Source organism: Dromiciops gliroides, chromosome 4 (assembly GCF_019393635.1).
Source record: "Dromiciops gliroides isolate mDroGli1 chromosome 4, mDroGli1.pri, whole genome shotgun sequence".
Taxonomy (NCBI): domain Eukaryota; kingdom Metazoa; phylum Chordata; class Mammalia; order Microbiotheria; family Microbiotheriidae; genus Dromiciops; species Dromiciops gliroides.
The window spans coordinates 257,455,367-257,475,436 of NC_057864.1; the positions used below are offsets into that span (position 1 = coordinate 257,455,367).

General features: G+C 41.7%; 2 protein-coding genes and 1 pseudogene across 2 annotated transcripts in view; 1 reads left to right on the forward strand and 2 right to left on the reverse strand.

Annotated features, from left to right (window-relative positions):
- Window positions 1-7,944: 7,944 nt before the first annotated feature.
- On the reverse strand, window positions 7,945-10,898 carry TBCC (tubulin folding cofactor C). Its single transcript, XM_043963872.1, has one exon. The coding sequence runs from the start codon at window positions 10,691-10,693 to the stop codon at window positions 9,605-9,607; it is 1,089 nt and encodes a 362-aa protein (XP_043819807.1). The 5' UTR covers window positions 10,694-10,898; the 3' UTR covers window positions 7,945-9,604.
- A 228-nt stretch (window positions 10,899-11,126) lies between these two features.
- BICRAL (BICRA like chromatin remodeling complex associated protein) overlaps window positions 11,127-20,070 on the forward strand; it is a 112,276-nt gene continuing 103,332 nt past the window's right edge. The window contains exon 1 of the mRNA XM_043962658.1: window positions 11,127-11,145. The gene's annotated coding sequence lies outside the window, so the exon portion shown is untranslated. The remainder of the gene's footprint in view (window positions 11,146-20,070) is intronic.
- On the reverse strand, window positions 13,387-13,487 carry LOC122726984 (annotated as a pseudogene).

Below are 20,070 nucleotides of genomic sequence, written 5' to 3' on the forward strand. Positions count from 1 at the left end.
CTCCTGAATCCAGGGCAGGTGCTTTATCCACTGTACCACCTAGCTGCCCTTGACAATTTTTTTTTTTTGGTGAAGCAATTGGGGTTAAGTGACTTGCCCAGGGTCACGCAGGACAATTTTTAAAGGAAGAAATCCAATCAACAGTAGTATGAAAGTGCTCCAAATCCCTATTAATTAAAGAAAATAAAATTAAAATAATTCTGAAGTTCTACCTCTTATCTCTCAGGTGGAAAGAAGAAGGAAAGGGAAGGGGAAAGGAGGGAAAAGGGGAAGGAAGGGAAGGAAAAGGAGAAAAGGAAGGGGAAAGGGAAGAAGAAGGGAAAAGGGAAGGGGGGAATGAAGGGGAAGGCAGAGGACAGGGCTAGGTGAGGGTCAGGGAGGGAAGGCAAAGCAAGAGAAGATTTCATGTTAATCATAGTAGAGGGGCAGCTAGGTGGTGCAATGGATAGAGCACTGGCCCTGGATTCAGGAGGACCTGAGTTCAAATCTAGCCTCAGACACTTGACACTAGCTGTGTGACCTTGGGCAAGTCACTTAACCCCAATTGCCTCACCAAAAAAAAAAAATTCCAAAAAAAAAAATTTTTTTTAAATCATAGTAGAGATGCTGCAGAGAGATTGGAGAATTCAATTCAATAAACATTGATTAAGCACCTACTATGTGCTGTGAATGTAATGGAATATTGTGCTATAAGAAATGATGAGCAGGCAGATTTCAGAAAAACCTGGAAAGACTTAAATGGATTGATGCTGAGTGAAGTGAGCAGAAGCAGGAGAACACAATAAGAGCAATATTGTGTGATGATAAGCTGTGATAGATTTAGCTCTTCTCAGCAATTCAATGATCCAAAACAATTCCAAAGGATTCATAATGGAAGATACTCTCCACATGCCCCCAAAGAACTGTGGAATCTGAATGTAGATTGAACCACACTATTTTCAATTTTTAAAATTTTCTTTCTTTCTTGAGGTTTTTACCTTTTGTTCTGATTTTTCTTTTACAACATGACTAATGTGGAAATATGTTTAATGTAATTGTACATATAGAACCTAAATCAGATTGCTTTGTCTTGGGGAAGGGGGAGGGAAGGTGGGGGGGAGAAAGAAAAATTTGGAACTCAAAATCTTATAAAAATGAATGTTGATGGGGAAGCTAGGTGGTGCAATGGATAGAGTACCAGCCCTTGAGTCAGGAGGACCTGAGTTCAAGTCTGGCCTCAGACACTTGATACTTACTAGTTGTGTGACCCTGGGCAAGTCACTTAACCCCAATTGCCTCACCAAAAAAAAAAAAAAAAGAATGTTGAAAACTATCTTTACATGTAACTGGAAAAAATACTATTAAGAAAAAAATTTTGAAGGGAGTGCTTTCAGAGAAACCTGAGAAGACTTGTGTGAACTGAGAGTGAAATAAGCAGAATCAAGAGAACAAAGTATATCATGACAACTTTGAAACAACTTTGAAAAACATATGAGCCCTGGCTAATGAAAGGAGTTATCATGATTCCAGGGGACTTTTGAGGAAACAAACTACCCATCTCCTGATAAAGAGGTGAAGAATACAGATTGAAAAAAAATATATATTTTTTGGACATAGCTTATTTGGACATTTGTTTTGCTTGATTTATGTGCTGACAAATGCTGGAGGGGCTATGGGATAACAAGTACATTAATGCAATACTGGTAGAGATGTGAACTGGACTGGCCATTCCGGAAAGCAATTTGGAACTATGCCCCTGAAGCTATTAAACTGTGCCACTACTAAGTCTATGCTCTCAAAAAGATTAGAGAAAGTGGGAAAGGACTCATACATACAAAAATATTTATAGCAGCTCTTTTTGTGTTGGCAAAGAGTTAGAAATTGAAGGAGTGCTCATCAATTGGGGAATAGCTGCACAAGTTAAGGTATATGTGTGTGATGGAATACTATTGTGTTGAAAAAAATGAAGGGAATGGGTTTTTGTTTTGTTTTTTTAGTGAGGCAATTGGGGTTAAGTGACTTGCCCAGGGTCACACAGCTAGTAAGTGTCAAGTGTCTGAGGCCAGATTTGAACTCAGGTCCTCCTGAATCCAGGGCCAGTGCTCTATCCACTGCGCCACCTAGCTGCCCCTGGGAATGGTTTAACTGAGAAGATTTGTGTGAACTAATACAGAGTAAAGTGAACAGAACCAGAATAACAATTTATACCATAATAACAATATCGTAAAGACAAACAATTTTAAAGACTTAGGAATTCTGATCAACACAATGACCAACCATGATTTCTCAGGATGAAACATGACACTAACTTTTTAATAGAGAGGTACATGGAGATAGAGAGAGAGAGAGACATAGAGTGATAGTGATATATATAGAGAGAGAGATAAAGAGATATAGATACACATATAAATATGTGTTTTGTGTATATATATGTGTATGTGTGTGTATATACGTATATATATACGTGTATATATATATATATACGTGTATATATATATATATATATATATATATATATATATATATATATATATATATACGTATATATATATTGGACATGGCCAATTCAGGAATTTGTTTTGCTTAACTATACATACTTGTAATGGGGGTTTTGGTTTTTCTTGCTTTTTCAATTGGAGAGGGGAAGGTGAGGAGAGAATGCAGATCTGAAAATAGAATAAAATTTAATTTAAAATGGGTTTTTCTTGCTTTTCTAGTTGGAGAAGTAGGGGAGAGAGGCAGATTTTTACTTGTTGAAAAAATAAAATACGATTTAAGATTGTAATTAAAATTTAAATATAGAAGTAAAATGGTACATAGAAAACAAGGCAGCATTTGCACTACCATATTAAATGCAAACTTTTAAAAAGTAAATTGTACCTATTAGAAGGGAGAAAAAAACCTTCTCAGTAAAGGGAATAAGACAATTATTAGAAGACTGTGCCCTAAGTACCTTTGTAGGCAGATGGGGCAGAGCCAATGGCAGAAAGAAATAGAAGATGCAAAAGAAATAGAGCATAATTCTTTTTTTTTTTTTTTAGTGAGGCAATTGGGGTTAAGCGACTTGCCCAGGGTCACACAGCTAGTAAGTGTTAAGTGTCTGAGGTCGGATTTGAACTCAGGTACTCCTGATTCCAGGGCCGGTGCTCTATCCACTGTGCCACCTAGCTGCCCCAGAGCATGATTCTTGAAGGTAAGAGGGTAGCAGGATGATGAGGACAGATAGAGGAGTTTGTCTAAAGAAAGGACATTGTTTTACCTGAGAGAGAAACAAAGATAAATATGATGTAGTTCCTACTTTTGATTGTACAGTCTAACAAAGAAGATGTGCAAAAATAACTATCATGTGAATCAGAACCCAGTAAATGCACAGGAGAAGAGTGCTATCAGAATTCAGGAAAAATGATACTTCTTGCTGTGTTAGCGCTAATCAATGAAGGCTTCATGGAGGAGGTACCTGAGGTGAGCCTTTAAGAGTTTGTTTAACCAGAATTCCAGAGGGCTGATGATAAAGCCCGCCATACACCTCCTGAGAAACATTCTCAAGATGCAACATGAATCATACATTTTTGGACATGGCCAGTATGAGAAATTGTTTGGTTCGTCTATGCAAATTTATTAGGGCAGCTAGGTGGCACAATGGATAGAGTGCTTGGCCTAGAATCAGGAAGACCTGAGTACAAATCTAGCCTCAGACTCCAACTAGACGTGTGACCTTGGGCAAGTCACTTTACCTTGTTTGCTTCAGTTTCCCCATGTATAAAATGAGCTGGAGAAGGAAATGTCAAACCACTCCAACATCTTTGCCACAAAAACCCCAAATGGGGTCATGAAGATTCAGAAAGGACTAAACAATAACAAGAAAAATGCATATTTGTTATTAGTTTTGTTTTCCTTTTTTCTTTCATTTCTTTTTTTCTTTTTTTGCAATGGGGAATGGGGACAAAAGAGAGGGGCTAGGGATAGTGCAACAACAAAAAAAGAGAGAGTCACTGAAACATATTTAAAATGCACAGAAGATAATTGAAGGCCAGAAGCAGAGACAAGTTGCACAGTTTTGAAAGTTACATGTTGAATATATGATATATTTCAAAATAAAAGGAAGCTGTACTTCATAGATTCCCAGTTTCATGCGTAATACCCTTTTTCTGTTCTAGTATGTATATGGAAATGCTAATTTAATTTGATTTTTGTTAAGTTCAGAATTAAAAAAAAACACAGATCTTACTAGCTGTGTGACCCTGGGCAAGTCACTTAACCCCTACTGCCCCACCCCCCAAAAAAGAAACAGATTTTCTACTCTATAAAAGAACCAAAAAATGGATTGATTTTCAATAGGTAGAGCTGCAAATGTTATGATCCCAGGCACAGAGGTGGGAAAGGGTAGGAGTTCATGGTTAGGATTTGTAGATACAGTAGACCCACCTTAGGGATTAGAAAAATGGCCATGGAAGAAATTCAAGGTGACATGGAATTCTGAGGTCACTGAAATGTCAGACTATGAAGTTCAATGTACCGTTGGATGACAATTTACAGAGCTCCTATGGTTTGGAACCAGAAGTTAAAATGAGGAGGAGGCATCAATATGAGGGAAAGGTGACAAATAAGGTCATGTTTAGAGAGAGGAAGCTAAGAGCTAATTATTTTCTTGGTGGAACAGTTGAGTGGTGCTGCTATACTGGCTTAAGTAGAAAGGATATTCACTCAATTTAAGTACCTACTATGTGCAAGGCTATGTGCTAAGTGTTGGGAATACAGAGTTTTTAAAATTTAAAAAATTTTTTTAATTAAAATTAAAAAAAATTAAGTCCCTGACCTCAAGAAATTTACTTATACCAAAGGATAGAATGTTAGACAGATCATTTGGTAGTTGGGGCTGTAGGATGTGGATCATTCCAGAATGGTATGGAAACCCCTATCAGCAACTGGTTTGTAAATTGTAGTCTTAGAACATTGCTTGGGGGCACTGAGAGGTTCAGAGTTTGGCCCACAGTCTCATAGTATGTGTCAAGGGAGAGACGTAAATCTAAGTCTTTCTTACTCCAAAGCTAGCCCTTCACATCCATTACACCCTATTGTCTCTTGTTTTTGGGGTTTTTTTGCAGGGCAGTGAGGGTTAAGTGACTTGCCCAGGGTCACACAGCCAGTAAGTTTCAAATGTCTGAGGCCAGGTTTGAACTCAGGTTCTCCTGAATCCAGGGCCAGTGCTCTATCCACTGCACCACCTAGCTGCCCCACCCTATTGTCTCTTAGATACCACAGCTCACACTATTTGAATGTTATAGAAATCAACTCTAATCCCTTGAGTAAGAAGGAAGATGACAAAGCCTTACACTCTGCACTCCCACTGTGTCTCATAGTCCTACAAATCTTACCATCTGCCTAATTCTATCAGGCCTTTATGAACTATCATCTGACTGTAGTAGTACAACTTTAGGATCCTTGAGTTTTACTATCTGCCTGGTTAACATGTAGGGGCCTTATAGGCCTTTCTTCAGAACTCTTTTACATGTGGTCTTTCCCAATTACAATGTAAACTCTTGAAAGCAGGTACCATATTACTTTCGTATCCTCAGTTCTTTTTTTTTTCTTTCTTTCTTTTTTTTTCAGTGAGGCAATTGGGGTTAAGTGACTTGCCCAGGGTCACACAGCTAGTAAGTATTAAGTGTCTGAGGCCAGATTTGAACTCAGGTACTCCTGACTCCAGGGCCGGTGCTCTATCCACTGCGCCACCTAGCTGCCCCGTATCCTCAGTTCTTAACGCCTAGTAAATGCTTAATGAATCCTTTTTCATTCATTCATAGAAAAATACGAGATAATCTGAGAGCACAGACAAGATAGGTTTCCTGTAAGAGGTAGCACCTGAGTAGAGCCTTGAAGGAAGCTGAGGTGAAGAGGGGATGTATTCAAAGGTTGGGAGACAGTCTGGGCAAAGCCCAGTCCTTTAAATGCCTTATCTATGGAATTTATAGGTCAAGCTTAGTGCTTTGGTTATCTGTATGGAAGATGAATTACACTGGGATAGACTGAAAGCTGGGAAGATCAATGAGGCTATTTACAATATTAAAAAGAATGCTAATGAGGATCTAACTTCGGGTGGTGGCTATAGGAGAGGCAACAGGGAAGTAGAGTTGAGGGGTATTGTGGAATTAGAATTGACAAGACTTGGCATCTGATTGGATTTGGGAGTTGAGGGATATGGAAGTCAGGGGTGATAGCTCTTCACCATCTGGCTCCAAGATTGTCTTTCCAGATCATCTCACATTATTCATTTGAACTCAGCATTTCAATCTGTCTCCTTGTACCCTGGTCCCATACCTAGCACATATTTCCTTCTTTACCTTTTTGGGCCTTTTAGAACCCTTAGCTTCCTTCAAGACATCTTAAGTGATCCCTCCTACTAGAAGCCTTTTCTGATTCCTATTTATTAGTGCTCTCAGAGTCTCCTCAAATGATGTTTACTTATGGTTTGATGTTTGCTACTTATGTTTGCTTATTACATCCAACAAGAGAATGTAAGCAGCTAGAGTGTAAGGACTTTGTTAGTGGCATAGTGGTTTTGTGGTGAGGAAGATCCGGGTTCCACTACCTCTTTCCAGCTAATACTTGATAATTTTGTGACTGGGTTGTCATCTAATCTCTAAACCTGTATAATAAGGCTATCTGTAATTATCAAGAATCAAATATTATACACAAGGTACTGTATTTCAATTAACACTTGTCTTCAGAACCCCATTTGTTTAACTGAAGTTATCATGTATTCTTATTTTCATGGTTTCTGCCCAATAAAGTTGGGGATTCCGAGAACAAGAGGAAGAACACCGTATTATACATTAGAAAACACAAATTCAAATCCCACTTTTTTTTTTTTTGCAGGGCAATGGGGGTTAAGTGACTTGCCCAAGGTCACACAGCTAGTAAGTGTCAAGTGTCTGAGGCCAGATTTGAATTCAGGTACTCCTGAATCCAGGACCAGCGCTTTAACCACTCCGCCATCTAGCTGCTCCCACTTTTTTTTTTAATTAAAAATTTTTTTTTTCCCAAATCCCACTTCTCCTAGTCCCTGTTTTATGTTGGGCAAGTTTTTTACTTTTCTGGGAATCACTTTTCTCTTGGTGGGGGATGGTTGGATTAGATGGTAACTAAGGTTCTTTGCAGGCTTAAATTTCTTTCTTTTGAACAGGAAGTGTCTCTTGCTTATTGTAGAAAGAACACTGTATACCGAATCAATGAAAACTGGTTCATTGGAAAATGAAAAGAATGAACTTCATCCTTTTGTTATGGCCCCATAGCACCCCAGAAGTTCTCTGGGGCACATCAAATAACTTTCTCCTTGAGAAACTAAACCAAAGGACAGACACACCTAAAGAGATAAGTGGAACCAGATAGGACGGAGCTAGCTTCGGGACCTCCATCCTTCATACTAGTCTCCCTCAACCCAGGGGAGATAAATTTGGGTGTGGCTGCTTCCTTTGTGTTCAGAGGAGAGATGGCTTGAGAGATCCATAGCCACCCCTCACCCAATTCCCCCAGCCACCACCAGTGGGGGATGGTCCTCCCTCACTAAGGGAACTTTCCAGTCAGATGGTCACCCGCATCAGTCCTCTATAAAAGTACCTGCCTGTCTCCTGCTCAAGGACATTGTTATATCAGAGGTACTCTTTCTGTGCCATGCCCTTCTCCCCATGAAAAGTCTAAGGATTTCTTTCATGGTTTCCCTTCCCTTCCCTTTCCCTTCTTCAGTCCCGAAATAAACTACCATCTTATTCTAATTGCTTTTGTGTGCAAGCGGGTGTAATTCTTTAAAGAGGAATTCCTAAGGACCCCAAACCTCTACCCCTATCCCTCCCCAAACCCCCTACCCCATTTTCCCCATGACACTTTGAAACCTTTCTAAGAACCAGGAAAACTATACATAATGATCATATAAATGAATATGTAATTATTATCATGCTCAATTCCCAGAAAGAAATTGCAAACGTCACCTTTTTTTTCATAGATAGAAGAATGGGCATAAGATATTGAATATTCTCTCAGACTTCCATGATATATTGCTGAATATTATTGAACTACCTTTCTTTGCTTCATTACAAGAGATGACTCTTTGGGAAAGACAGGAAAACATTTGGAAATGAATTTGTTTAAATAAACAATATCAATAAAAATTTAAAAATTTAAAAGAAAAAAAACATTCCTTCGTCTATTTTTCTTCCTCAGTAAAAAAGGGACACAAACCTTACCCAATAGGGTTTATTGTGGATTAAATATATGTAAATCTTACAGTTTTATGTAATAATTATAATACTAATAGCTAATATTTATATAGTATTTACTGGGTGCAAGGCACTGTGCTAAGCACTTTAACAAAAATGATTTAACAGCCCTGGGATGTAAGTGCTATTATTATCCCCATTTCACAGAAAAGGAAACTGAGGCAAACAGAAGTGTTACGCCCAGAGTATATAAATGTTAACTTTTTAAAAAATTTCATTTTAATTCCCCCAAATACTAGTACAGCAGTCTACACCTAGGGGGCACTCAATGGGTGACAGTGCTGAGATTTTCAATAGTGATCATTTACTTCATAAAAACAAGTCCCTCATTTTCTATTAACATTACTTTTTAAGATCCTACAGAAACTTGACAGGATTGTGGTTAACATGACTTGCAAGAATTATAACCGACTTAACCAAATTTTGAAGGATAATTAAAGTGACTTTTTAAAAATCTATAATTACAAAATATAACTAAAATACAGGTCTTATGAAAATTTATTTTAAATCTAAGACTGAACGTTTCTCCTATAAAATTTCACAACAGCATGTCTGTACATTTAATAACTTGTGGAGGCCAGTTATCCTCTAAAAACAAAAAAACAAAAGGAAAACTGAGACCAGAAAAAACTTTCAGATTTATCTGGTATTTGCCTCAATCCTCTTCTTCTTTTAAGAGTTAACAGGAGCCTAAAAAGGTGTAGCAATTTACCGTCACGAAAGAACTGTTTTCTGGTGCATGCACCCTAGTTGATAAAGGATATTCTTCCAAATTCTTAACCAATCACTGGAAAGTTCTGTGTTAGACTAGCTCTATGCTAGAACTCTGGAGAAAAGTAAAATCGGGGGCAGGGTTATATTCTACAACTATATTCTGAAGCCAAAAGGCAATATAAATGCGTAAGAGGGGTACATGTAGTACCCATTAAGTAGTACAGTACAGGAAACTGAGTAGGCCTACAAAATAAACCAAGAGCAACCTGCTGGGTCTTGAAGTAATTTCGCTGCTTTTTAATGCTAATTTGCAATTGGTGGTTTTCCACATAGCACTCAAACTACTCTAAAAAAAACGACTCATGACCTTTATCATTTTTATTCATCCCAACACAGCCAACTCGAATTATTTAGCCATTAATAAAGAGCTAGAAAAAAATAAGGTGGCTTAATTCTTAAATTACCCAACACCAGAGACACGGCATTGTTTAAACGTGAGCTATTTACAAAGGAAATTCCGGCAGAGAATCCACGAGAGAACCGGTATTAAGACACTGAAAACGGTAGTAAAGTGCAAGTGTTAGGAACAGGCGTCTTGTGGCGTCAATCAGCTGGAAAGCTAGGAGTCAGAGCCACGATCAATCCCCCTGGAGGGTCCTCTCCTCTTCAGGAAGAATACTCCAGTTCGGGGAGGCCACGCCTCGGGCCAACCAATTGAAGTCGTCGACGATCTGCCAGTTGTTTTTGCTTCGGTCCAGCCCGGAGCCCTCGAAGTCCCGGTCGATGCCCGGGTAGCTCCACGAGTACGGGGCGAACTGGACGCCGCTGCAGTCCTCCACGATGGCCCGGCTGGTCACCTGCAGGAAGATGCGGGTGTCCCGGGTGCGGTGCGTGCGGAGCTGCTGACAGGCCACGGCCAGGACGCAGCCGACGCAGTCGTCCAGGAACACGGAGGTGGAGACGGGCCCGCAGAGCACGGTGCAGCCGCGGGCCTGGGTCAGCCGCAGCGTGTTGGGGTTGCCGTACAGCCGGATGGTGCAGTCGGTCAGCCCGGTCAGGAGGATGTCGCGCTGGTACAGCTCCTCGGCCTGCATCTGCAGGGTCTGCGACTCCCGGTTGGAGAAGCCGGAGCCGGAGGGGACGTGGAGCCCGCCCGGCGGCGGAGCCACGGGCGGCGGCTGCGGCTGAACCTCGGCCGCGGGGCGGGGGTCCGGGGCGGCGGCGTCCTTCCGGCGGGACTTGAAGGCAAAGCGCTTCTTGGGCTGCAGCTCCTGGCGCCGCTCGGCCAAGGCCCCCTGCAACCGCGCCAGCGTCTCCTGGCCGAGCCGCACGTCGTAGGGCGCCAGATAGCGCACGGCGTCGTTGAGCAGCTTTTGTAGAGCCTGCAGCCGCGAGGCCGCCTCGTCCAGCTGGGCGGGGTCCGTGCCTGGGCCCGGCGCCTCCTGCTCCGCGCAACCCAGCAGCCGCTCCACGGCCTCCCGCTCACGGGCAAAGGCGGCCGCGAAGAAGTCGCTCTTCTCCTCCGCCACCGTCTGGTTCTGCCGCTCCTGCTTCCGCCGCTCCACCTCCAGCAGCCGCTCCTGCTCGCGTTTCTGGAGCCGCTCGGGCACCAGGCCTAGGCCCAGACCATGCCGGGGCCCACCCATGTCCCCGTTAGCCGCCGGCATGTCCACGGGAACGGCTGAGGCGGGGGACGCGGCTGCAGCCGCAGCATCGGCGGCCTCCATCTCCCCCTCCTCTCGTTAAGTCTCAGTTTTTCTCGGTCCTTTCCCCTCTCCCGCTAGACACGCGCTCCGTGGGGCCCCTCACTAAGGTATCCTCTCATTGGCTCACGCAGCCGACGCCGCAGCCCCGGCCTCATTCTCTCTTGTTATTGGGCCGCTCCTACCGCCTCCCCCCGCCTCTCTGAGACGGCAGAGGGGAAGAGTAGGAGGGAGTGTGACAGAAGGGAGGAGGCGGGGGGGGGGGAGGGAGAAGGAGGAGAATTGGAAGGTGGAGGAGGAGGAGGTTAGGAAGGAGGAGGAGGAGGTGGAGAAGAAGGAGGGGCGGGGCCGACGGGAGGGAGACAAAGGTCCCTGTCAAAGGGAGGGGAAGGGAGGGGTGGGAGGCGGGCTGGAGAAGGTTGTTTTTTTTTCCCTCTCTCTCTTAAAGGGGCAGGACTTGTATCCGGGATTGTGGGGTGAGTTGCAGCAGCGGCAGCTGCACATGTGGGTTTGTTTATAAGAACAAGGTTAGAAACTCGCAGGCCTCCCCCTGCCCCCCCACCCCAGCTCCTCCCCGCTCCCCCTTACAGGCCTGAGACCTGCTGCTAGGGAGTGTGTGCGCGCCCCCAGGGAGGGTTCAGGTAGCGGTGAGAAAGATGGGGGGGGGGAAGAAAAGGGAGGCAGGAGAAAAAATATTGCACGGGCCAGCGGTGGAGGAAGCAGCAGCTGGAACAGCTGGGGACCCGCTTGTCTGCCCCGCGTTCGCTTTCTCCTCCACGCCCCCCTACTTGCCACAGCTGCTACAGCTGTCGCCGCCGCCCTGCCCCTGGCCACCCCCCAAACCCCTGCAGTTGTGCAGAGCGCGGCCTCCGCAGCAGCTGCTGGATCCCTGCAGACAAACGAGGCCTTTCCCGGGGGGGGGGGGGCGGGTAGGAGGAGGGGAGCTAGGCGAGAGGATGGTGACCGGGGAGACGTGGTTCCCCGAAGTCATCCTAGACTGAGGGAAATTGGGTTGGGGGTTGTCCACTGCGAGAGTGGGAGGGGAGGGATGGGGGGGTCGTTGGATACTTGCCCCCCTCTATCTGCAGCAGTGGGAATGATGGGGGTGGGGTGGAGATCATAATACCTCCCCCCCTTCCTTTCCCTTTCCCTCTTCCTCCTTCACCTTACACGCTCCCTTTCCCCGCCCCAGCTGTGCACAGCTGGCTGGGTTGGTGGGTGAGGGGAGAGAGAACCTTAGTCTCAGTGCAGCTCGAAGGCTGCAACCTACGGCTCCCTTTAGGAAAAAAAAAATTGGGGAGAAATTGGTACATTATTTCTGGAGGCAAGGGGAGGAGTTTGTCACCGGAAGTGAATTAGGAAGCCCAACCTAAAATACGGACAGTAGGAGGCTGGGGGTGGATAAAGCTTAAGATAGCGGAGTAGTGGAAAAAGTCTGAGAACCTGATGGGGAGGGAAATGCTCCGCCCTCCTAAGCTCTTTCCTCCAGAGGGAAGATGCAGTGGTCAATGGATTCAAATCTCTATGCCTTAGATGGTGGCAAAGCAACCGAGCTCCTCATCCTTCTCTCTTTTCCTCATCGCCTGCTACCCCGCCCCCCCCCACACCTTTAAGAAAATCAAAATTTATCATCCAAAGACCTGTTATTACTACTGCATCACTCATTCAGGGAAAGATATAAAGTTAGAGACAATCCTATAAATGAAAAGACGGCTCTCCTCATATCCCTTTCTATATTTCCTCTATCTTTTCCCTCCGGTGCTTTTCATATTCTTTGAATAAACTCCCTTGAATAGACTAATTCAGAGGCTGGTATTCATCATTCATCAATAATGGCATCTTATAGCAAAATCATGCATCTTTTGAGGGCTGGTGAGGATGGATGAGAAGGGGGTGAGAGAGTGATAGAGAGGAGATGGAGTGCTAGAGATACGGTATTGATTTCGTAGTATAAGCTTATTGCATTGATTTCTTTTGTATCTGCTATTTTAGAAAAACCCAACATTTTCTCAATATTTGTTTTATGATCAAGATGTGTGAGGATTTTTATTAGCAGGCTTCCCCCCCCCCAAAAAAAAGCAGAATAGCTGTGGCTTGGGAATAAGATGCAGTCATCTGGTTTTCAAAACTCCTACTGAGGAATCAAGTCTCTGCTTTGTGTCACTGAGCATTAGTTAAACCAGAGAAAATATATGAAATTTTCTGAGATCACCAGATAGGAAAAAATAAATCTTACCAAGGCCTCTTGTTCTTTTCCCAACTGGCCACTTTCCCCTTCTTTAATTGTAGATAGGGTTATAACCATATTGGTAGCTGAATATGTCCAGCTCGAATCAAGAAAGGTTGTCACTAGAGATATAAGCCAGGTTGGTGATGTGGACAATCTATCTTGAGTCACTATTAAGTATTAACCAATTATAAGTGGTTCTGTCAGGCTATATGAGAAGTTAAATATAATATAGCTCTTTTAACAATTTAAATTCTATCCAAAGCAGGGCTACTTAAACTTTTTCCACTCTTGACCCCTTTCTGACCAAGAAATGTTTATGTTGCCCTGGGTACTGTTGCCAAATTTTTGAGACTCCCACATTCAGTTACTCAACCCCATGTGGGGTCTTGACCCACAGTTAAAGAAGCTAGGATCTAAAGGAAGATTTCAGTTGAATACCAATAGATAGTAGACCTGTGTAATTTTCTTTTTTTTCTTTTAACTTAAAAAAAAATGGGAACTTTTCACAAATTTGAGTTCTCCTTGGACAGGGGCCATGCTAATCTTCTCTTTATCATTCCAATTTTAGTATATGTGCTGCTGGAGCAAGCCCTTGTGTGATTTTTAGTATGACAACACCATACTTTTGAATGGAAAAGAAATGAAGAAAAAAAGGAAATCATACAGTCCACCTACCACATCCCCATAAGTAGCATCTTAAGAGTATCCTGGGTTAGAATAGACAGAGGAGAGACAGTGTATGGTACCATGGAAAGTTTAATGGATTTGGAATCAGGAGACCTGACTGTAAATCCTGGCTTCCCCCTTATTAGCTGTGTGACCTTGGGCAAGTCATTGAATGGCTTGGGGACTTTCACTTCCTTATCTGTAAAATGAGGGGGTTGGACTAGCTGTCCCTTTCAGAAGTAAAAATCTTTGATCCTCTGAGGTTATTGGCATAATTTTCTATTAGGTTAGGAGCTTCTGTTAGGAGAGGTCCCAGAGACCTATTCTAAGCAAGTTCTTTGAAGGGGTCTTCACAGCAGCATGCATTTAGGTTTAATAACAGCTTTTTCCTTATATGCTGGAATAGAAGACTTCTAGACTTTTGAAATAACAATCCTTAGTATTAGGGCATTAAGCTAAAGAGGATATAAGTTCAGCATTATTCTGACATTGGTATGTAGTGTATTCACCATGCATTATTCAAGCTGATTTTCTAGCTTGCTAGATGTAAACAGTGGGGTGTTTTTTTGGAAGAAGCATGGATAATATACTGTAAAATGAATTATGGTACTACAATACCAAAGTTTATACAGAGGTTTGTGCCCAGATTTCTACTTCCAAAGAGGTACTACAAGGTTTCACACTCCAATAGTTTGTCTCATACCGGGGAATGGGGAATTAAAAAAAAAATCTTAAGATGGCCTTGTGTATTTTTAATGTTAAATTTCCGACTAGAAATTTCCGACTTCATTTCCTTAGCTAAAATTTCAATATGTGTTATCTGTATACTGTTTTTTGTTTTTTAGTGAGGCAGTTGAGGTTAAGTGACTTGCCTAAGGTCACACAGCTATTAAGTGTTAAGTGTCGGATTTGAACTCAGGTCCTCCTGACTCCAGGGTCGGTGCTCTATCCATTTCGCCACCTAGCTGCCCCTGTATACTGTTTTGGGTTTTTTTTGGTGAGGCAATTGGGGTTAAGTGACTTGCCCAGGGTCACACAGCTATTAAGTGTTAAGTGTCGGATTTGAACTCAGGTACTCCTGACTCCAGAGCCCTTGCTCTATCTGCTGCGCCACCTAGCTGCCCCTCTGTATACTGTTTTGATTACAGTTTATAGATTGACTGATAACCCCACTAAAAATAGTAACTTGAATTTATATTACACTTTAAAGTTTGCAGAGCATTTCCTTACAAAACCTTGTGAGGTCTGTAGGGCAAACATCATCATCCTCCTTTTGCATATGAGGAAACTAAGGATTAGAAAGGCAAAGTACTTTTCCCAGCTCTAATATCTCATGACTTAAACCCAGGTTCAATTATTACACCAGGCTGCCACTTATAAGATTATAGGAAGGGACCTTAGGGGCCATCATATTTAACCCTCTCATTTTATTTGTTTATTTGTTTGTTCATTCATTCGTTTATTTATTCATTCATTCATTCATTTATTTATTTTTGTGGGGCAGTGAGGGTTAAGTGACTTGCCCAGGGTCACACAGCTAGTAAGTTTCAAGTGTCTGAGGCTGGATTTGAACTGAGGTCCTCCTGAATCCAGGACTGGTGCTTTATCCACTGCTCCACCTACCTGCCCCCCTCAACCTTCTCATTTTGTGGAGGAGGAAACCGAGGCCAAGAGAAGTTGTCTCAAGTCAAAATGCTTTTTGTGTGCCCAGAAGTGTTTGATTTGACTGGGGTCACATAGCTAGCTAGTGTCTGAGGCAGGAATGAAACCCAGGTTTTCCTTTCAAGTATACCACTCTACCCACTACACCATGTTGCATGATGAATCAGTTGTATGCCATACTATCATAGGAAGTGAGTGGAAAGCTGGTTAAATAGTTTATATATAAATGAAATACAATTTCCAGAAATTTTACAATGAAGGAATTTGGTCCTTTGTGTATTTTTAGCTTTGTTTTCTTATCAGGAAAAAGACAGTGTAGAGTAGTGGTAAGAGTATTGGACTTTGGATTTTAGATCTGGGCTAGAAACCCTGGTTCTACTGCTTACTACACTTGTGACTGGACAAATCCTTTCCTCTTTCTGTGCCTCGACTCTCTCATCTGTAAAATGAGGGAGGTGAAGTAGATGATCTCTTTCAGCTCTTGTTATCATGATTCTAAATTTACAGAAAAGCAGTGGTATTTGTAGATGGGGAAAGGTATTTACAATAAAATAGATAAAATCCCTACCTTCTAGGAACTGTTTTCTAAAATTAGATAACATGGTTCTGTTATATTTAGGGTTACTTGATAAGCAAATGTTCCTGAGCCACAAAAATGATGAACAGTCATGGATATAGGGAGTGTACTGTTCCTAGAAAGGTTTCAAAGTAGCTAGCTAGCTAGAAGGAAGACTCAGTTCCTTTGTCCTTTCTCCATTGTCTTCCCACTGCCCGTACTTAATTCCCTTAAGGTGTTGAAACCAAATATGGCAGCTTGGACTAAGTGCACTGCTCAGAAATAGGTCCCTTCCAGCTGTAAATCCTATAGTCACCTTATCATCAAATACAAACTCTAATGAGTATAAGTGGGGTTATCTAGGCATTATGGTTGGAGGGGGTTAGCATTCAGTGAAGAGCCTATACCTTCTGGCAAAGAAGTGAGATCAAAGTTGGTACTGAGACAAGGTGGGGATGTATCAGATCAACAGCTCCCCAAATGTCAGAGCTGCTAAAAAAAAAAAGAGGTGAGAGTGAAGAGAGCATTTTAGGACAAATCTGCAACACACAGGGCATTCCAGCTTTCAAAGATTTATTAACAAGAGTCTGTCAAGATGTTTCTTCAGTCTGACACACACAGACTTATGCAGAACCCCACTCACACAGGCATTCATGTAGGTGAGAAGAGGCCTAAATTTGGATTTGAAGTCCCTAGCTTGACATCCAGGCTCTGATATAGTTAAAAATAATAACTAACATTTACATATTGCATTAAATGTTACATACATTCTATCATTTGAACCCCAACAAACCCAAGGGAAGTACTTAACAGGTATTAGAAAATGCAGAAGTAGTGGATAGAATTGTTATACTAGAAGGCATGAATTCAAATCTCATTCCTCATATGTCCCAGCTATGTCAGATTGGGCAACTCGTTTAATCTAAGTCTCAGTTTCTTGAATACTACTGGTACCTATCTTAGAAGGTTATTGTCGAAGTTCTTGTGAAATTGTGTTTGAGAAGTACACTACAAAAAGCAATTATTATTTTCCCTTTTTCCAAATGAAAAACAGGGGTAGAGAGAGGAATTGAGAATGGACACAGATTCTGGTGTCCTAGAGGCTTGTGGAAGCTGTGTGGGTCTCTCCAGCTCAGCATTTTTCAATATATGTGATGGAGTTCTTTATTCCTTTTTCACTGGGTGATGTTAGACAGAAAATTCCATTTCAGGATAGTAAATCCCTTGGTTTTTTTAAGTGAGGCAATTGGGGTTAAGTGACTTGCCCAGGGTCACACAGCTAGTACTTGTTAAGTGTCTGAGGCTGGATTTGAACTCAGGTCCTCCTGACTCCAGGGCTGGTGCTCTATCCACTGCGCCACCTAGCTGCCCCACCTTTTGTTTTAAAATATGGGTGCAGGGAGCAGCTAGGTGGCACAGTGGATAAAGCACTAGCCTTGTATTCAAGAGAACCTGAGTTCAAATCCAGCCTCAGATACTTGTCACTTAACTAGCTGTGTGATCCTGGGCAAGTCACTTGACCCTCACTGCCCTGCAAAAAAAATTTTTTTTTTAATATATTGGTGCTACTGGAGTCCTCAAATGAGATCAGGCTGAATTTTTAGACATCTTTATTTGTCTTTGATATTTTTAGTTGGTATGTTGCTTTTCAGCCTGATATTCTTTTCCATATCATCTTAAATGTTTCTGATTGTGGTCGTGTTGGTCTTACTCAGATATCTAGATGGTCCCAGATATCTGGATCTTGTCATGGGTAGGGATTGTGTCTTTGTAGAGTGTATTATTCTCTGGCTTAGGCCTAGTCTTATCCTCAATCTATCAAAGTCAGTGGTTCTCAAACATTTTAGTCTTAGGATCCCTTTAAACTTAAAAATCATTGAGGGGGACAGCTAGGCGGCGCAGTGGATAAAGCACTGGCCCTGGATTCAGGAGGACCTGAGTTCAAATGTGGCCTCAGACACCTGACACTTACTAGCTGTGTGACCTTGGGCAAGTCACTTAACCCTCATTGCCCTGCCCCCCCCCAAATCATTGAGGGCTCCAAAGAACCTTTGTTTATGTGGAGTGCATTAATTAATATTTTCTGTATTAAAATTTTAAACCAATAAAATTTTAAAATATTTATCAATTCATTTTAAAATAAGAAATCTATTACATATTATCACAAGTAATCATATTTTCCAAAAAAAATAGTAGAAAGGGTGGCATTATTAAAGAGATTGGCAAAATATGTTTTGCCAGTACTTGCCATATTTTTATTTACACATTTTTGCCACTCTAACATCTAGCTTAGTAATAGACAGCTGGATTCTCATAAATACTTCTATGTTCCTTCTATTGTGATATGTTATTTTGGTTGAAGTATATGAAGATAATCCAGCCTCACACAGATATGTAGTTGGAAAAGGGAGGTGTGTTTTAATAGGCAAATAATTATTATGAAAATAATTTGAACCGCTTAGATTCTCTGAAAGGACTCCCAGTGGTCTGGGAATCATACTTTAAGAACCACTAATGTAAATGCTAGAGGCATCTTTAATCTAGTCATTCTTACCTCTTATGCAGACTAAATGTATTTAAATTGGACTTAATCTTGCTCTTACGTTTATTTGAACAATTATTAATTTGTCAGTTGCTACCTCATGCTTATCACAGAGGCGAAAATGGGCTAGGCTTGATTCAGTAGACATTTATAAAGTATCTACTGTCCTCAGAGCATTGAGCTAGGTGATAGGGGAGATACAAAGTTTATAGATGGCACTCTCTGCCATACACCAGTAACTATAAAATAACACAATATTGCATGATCAATATACATGGAAAAGTTTCAAAACAAAATGCTCCATGGGGATCTGGGAGATAAAGTTATTACCCTTAAAAGAAAAAAAAATTATTAGCCTTATAGGGAATCAAGAAAGGCTTCATGGGAGTAGCATGTGAGTTGGACTTTAAAGGATGGATAGGAATTCAATTAATGAAGAGGTCTCGGGTGGGGAACAACATGTGCAAAGGGATGGGCATGGGAGAAAGTACATTGTAATTTTAGGAAACGTGAGTAAGGAGAAGTCCAGTTAGACTGAAGCTTTTTCTTCGTGGCATGTGTTTCCAGGACATCCTCTCTGTAGACATACATAGAGATGTAATAGACCAGAACCTGTTGATCTTTCAAGTCAGACCAGGATTTTAAAAAGTTATAAGTAGTAATAATAACAATAATAGCTAGCAATGATAGAGTTCTTTAAGGCCTTGGTAAGCACTGTACATCTACTATCTCATTTGATCCTCATAATAAACCCTATGAGGTAGGTGCCACTATAAACCCCATTTTACAGATAAGAAAACTGAAGGTGAAGAGTGCTTAAGTGACTTGCCAAAGGTCACATAATTAGTAAGTGGAAGAGTCAGAATTTGAATCTAGAACCTTTGACTCCCCAATTCACTAAACCATCCTGCTTCTTCTTAAAAATAAAGATAAATGTATTATTATCTCACATTTTTGTATACTTTGTATATAAATGATAGTATCACAACTGCTTATAAGTCTGAGATATCAAGCTAGGAAAATCCTTTGAGGATTTTCAAGGATCAAACAGATCCACTTTGATCCTCTTTGATCTCTTGGAGGCCCCTTTTTAGCCACTGGTAGTGATCATTTCCCCTCTTTAAAGGTCTTCAAGAAGAGGCAAGATATCCACTTAATTGATATGTTGAAGTAGGGATTCCTTTTTGGTGTGAATTGGATTAATAATGATCATGAGATTCAGGAGTGTGTTGTTCTCCAAGGGGGGAAAAATATACAAGACAAACTGTTAAGTTTAATTCGTATTACTAACATTTCTCCATCACTTTATTAAATCTAGATGATCAACAAAACAGTAAGTCAAGCCCTGCTTTGTAGTATTTGTTGATTTCTGGAGTATAATTGCTTATGCTGAAAATGTCACAATCAGGCTCTGGAGGGTTGGCCGCAGCACACCTCTGCTGAGATTCTTTTTGACTCTGAGATTCAATGATACTGCAGTGGTTTTGGGGTTTTTTTTTAGCGAGGCAATTGGGGTTAAGTGACTTGCCCAGGGTCACACAGCTAGTAAGTGTTAAGTGTCTGAGGCCGGATTTGAACTCAGGTACTCCTGACTCCAGGGCCGGTGCTCTATCCACTGTGCCACCTAGCTGCCCCAACACTGCAGTCTTAAAGGAAATGCTTAAGGGGTAGATACAACTAGAAGCAAGTTAGACTGTCTCAACCTAGAGAAAAATAACTATTTAGTCACTAATAATTCAAGCACA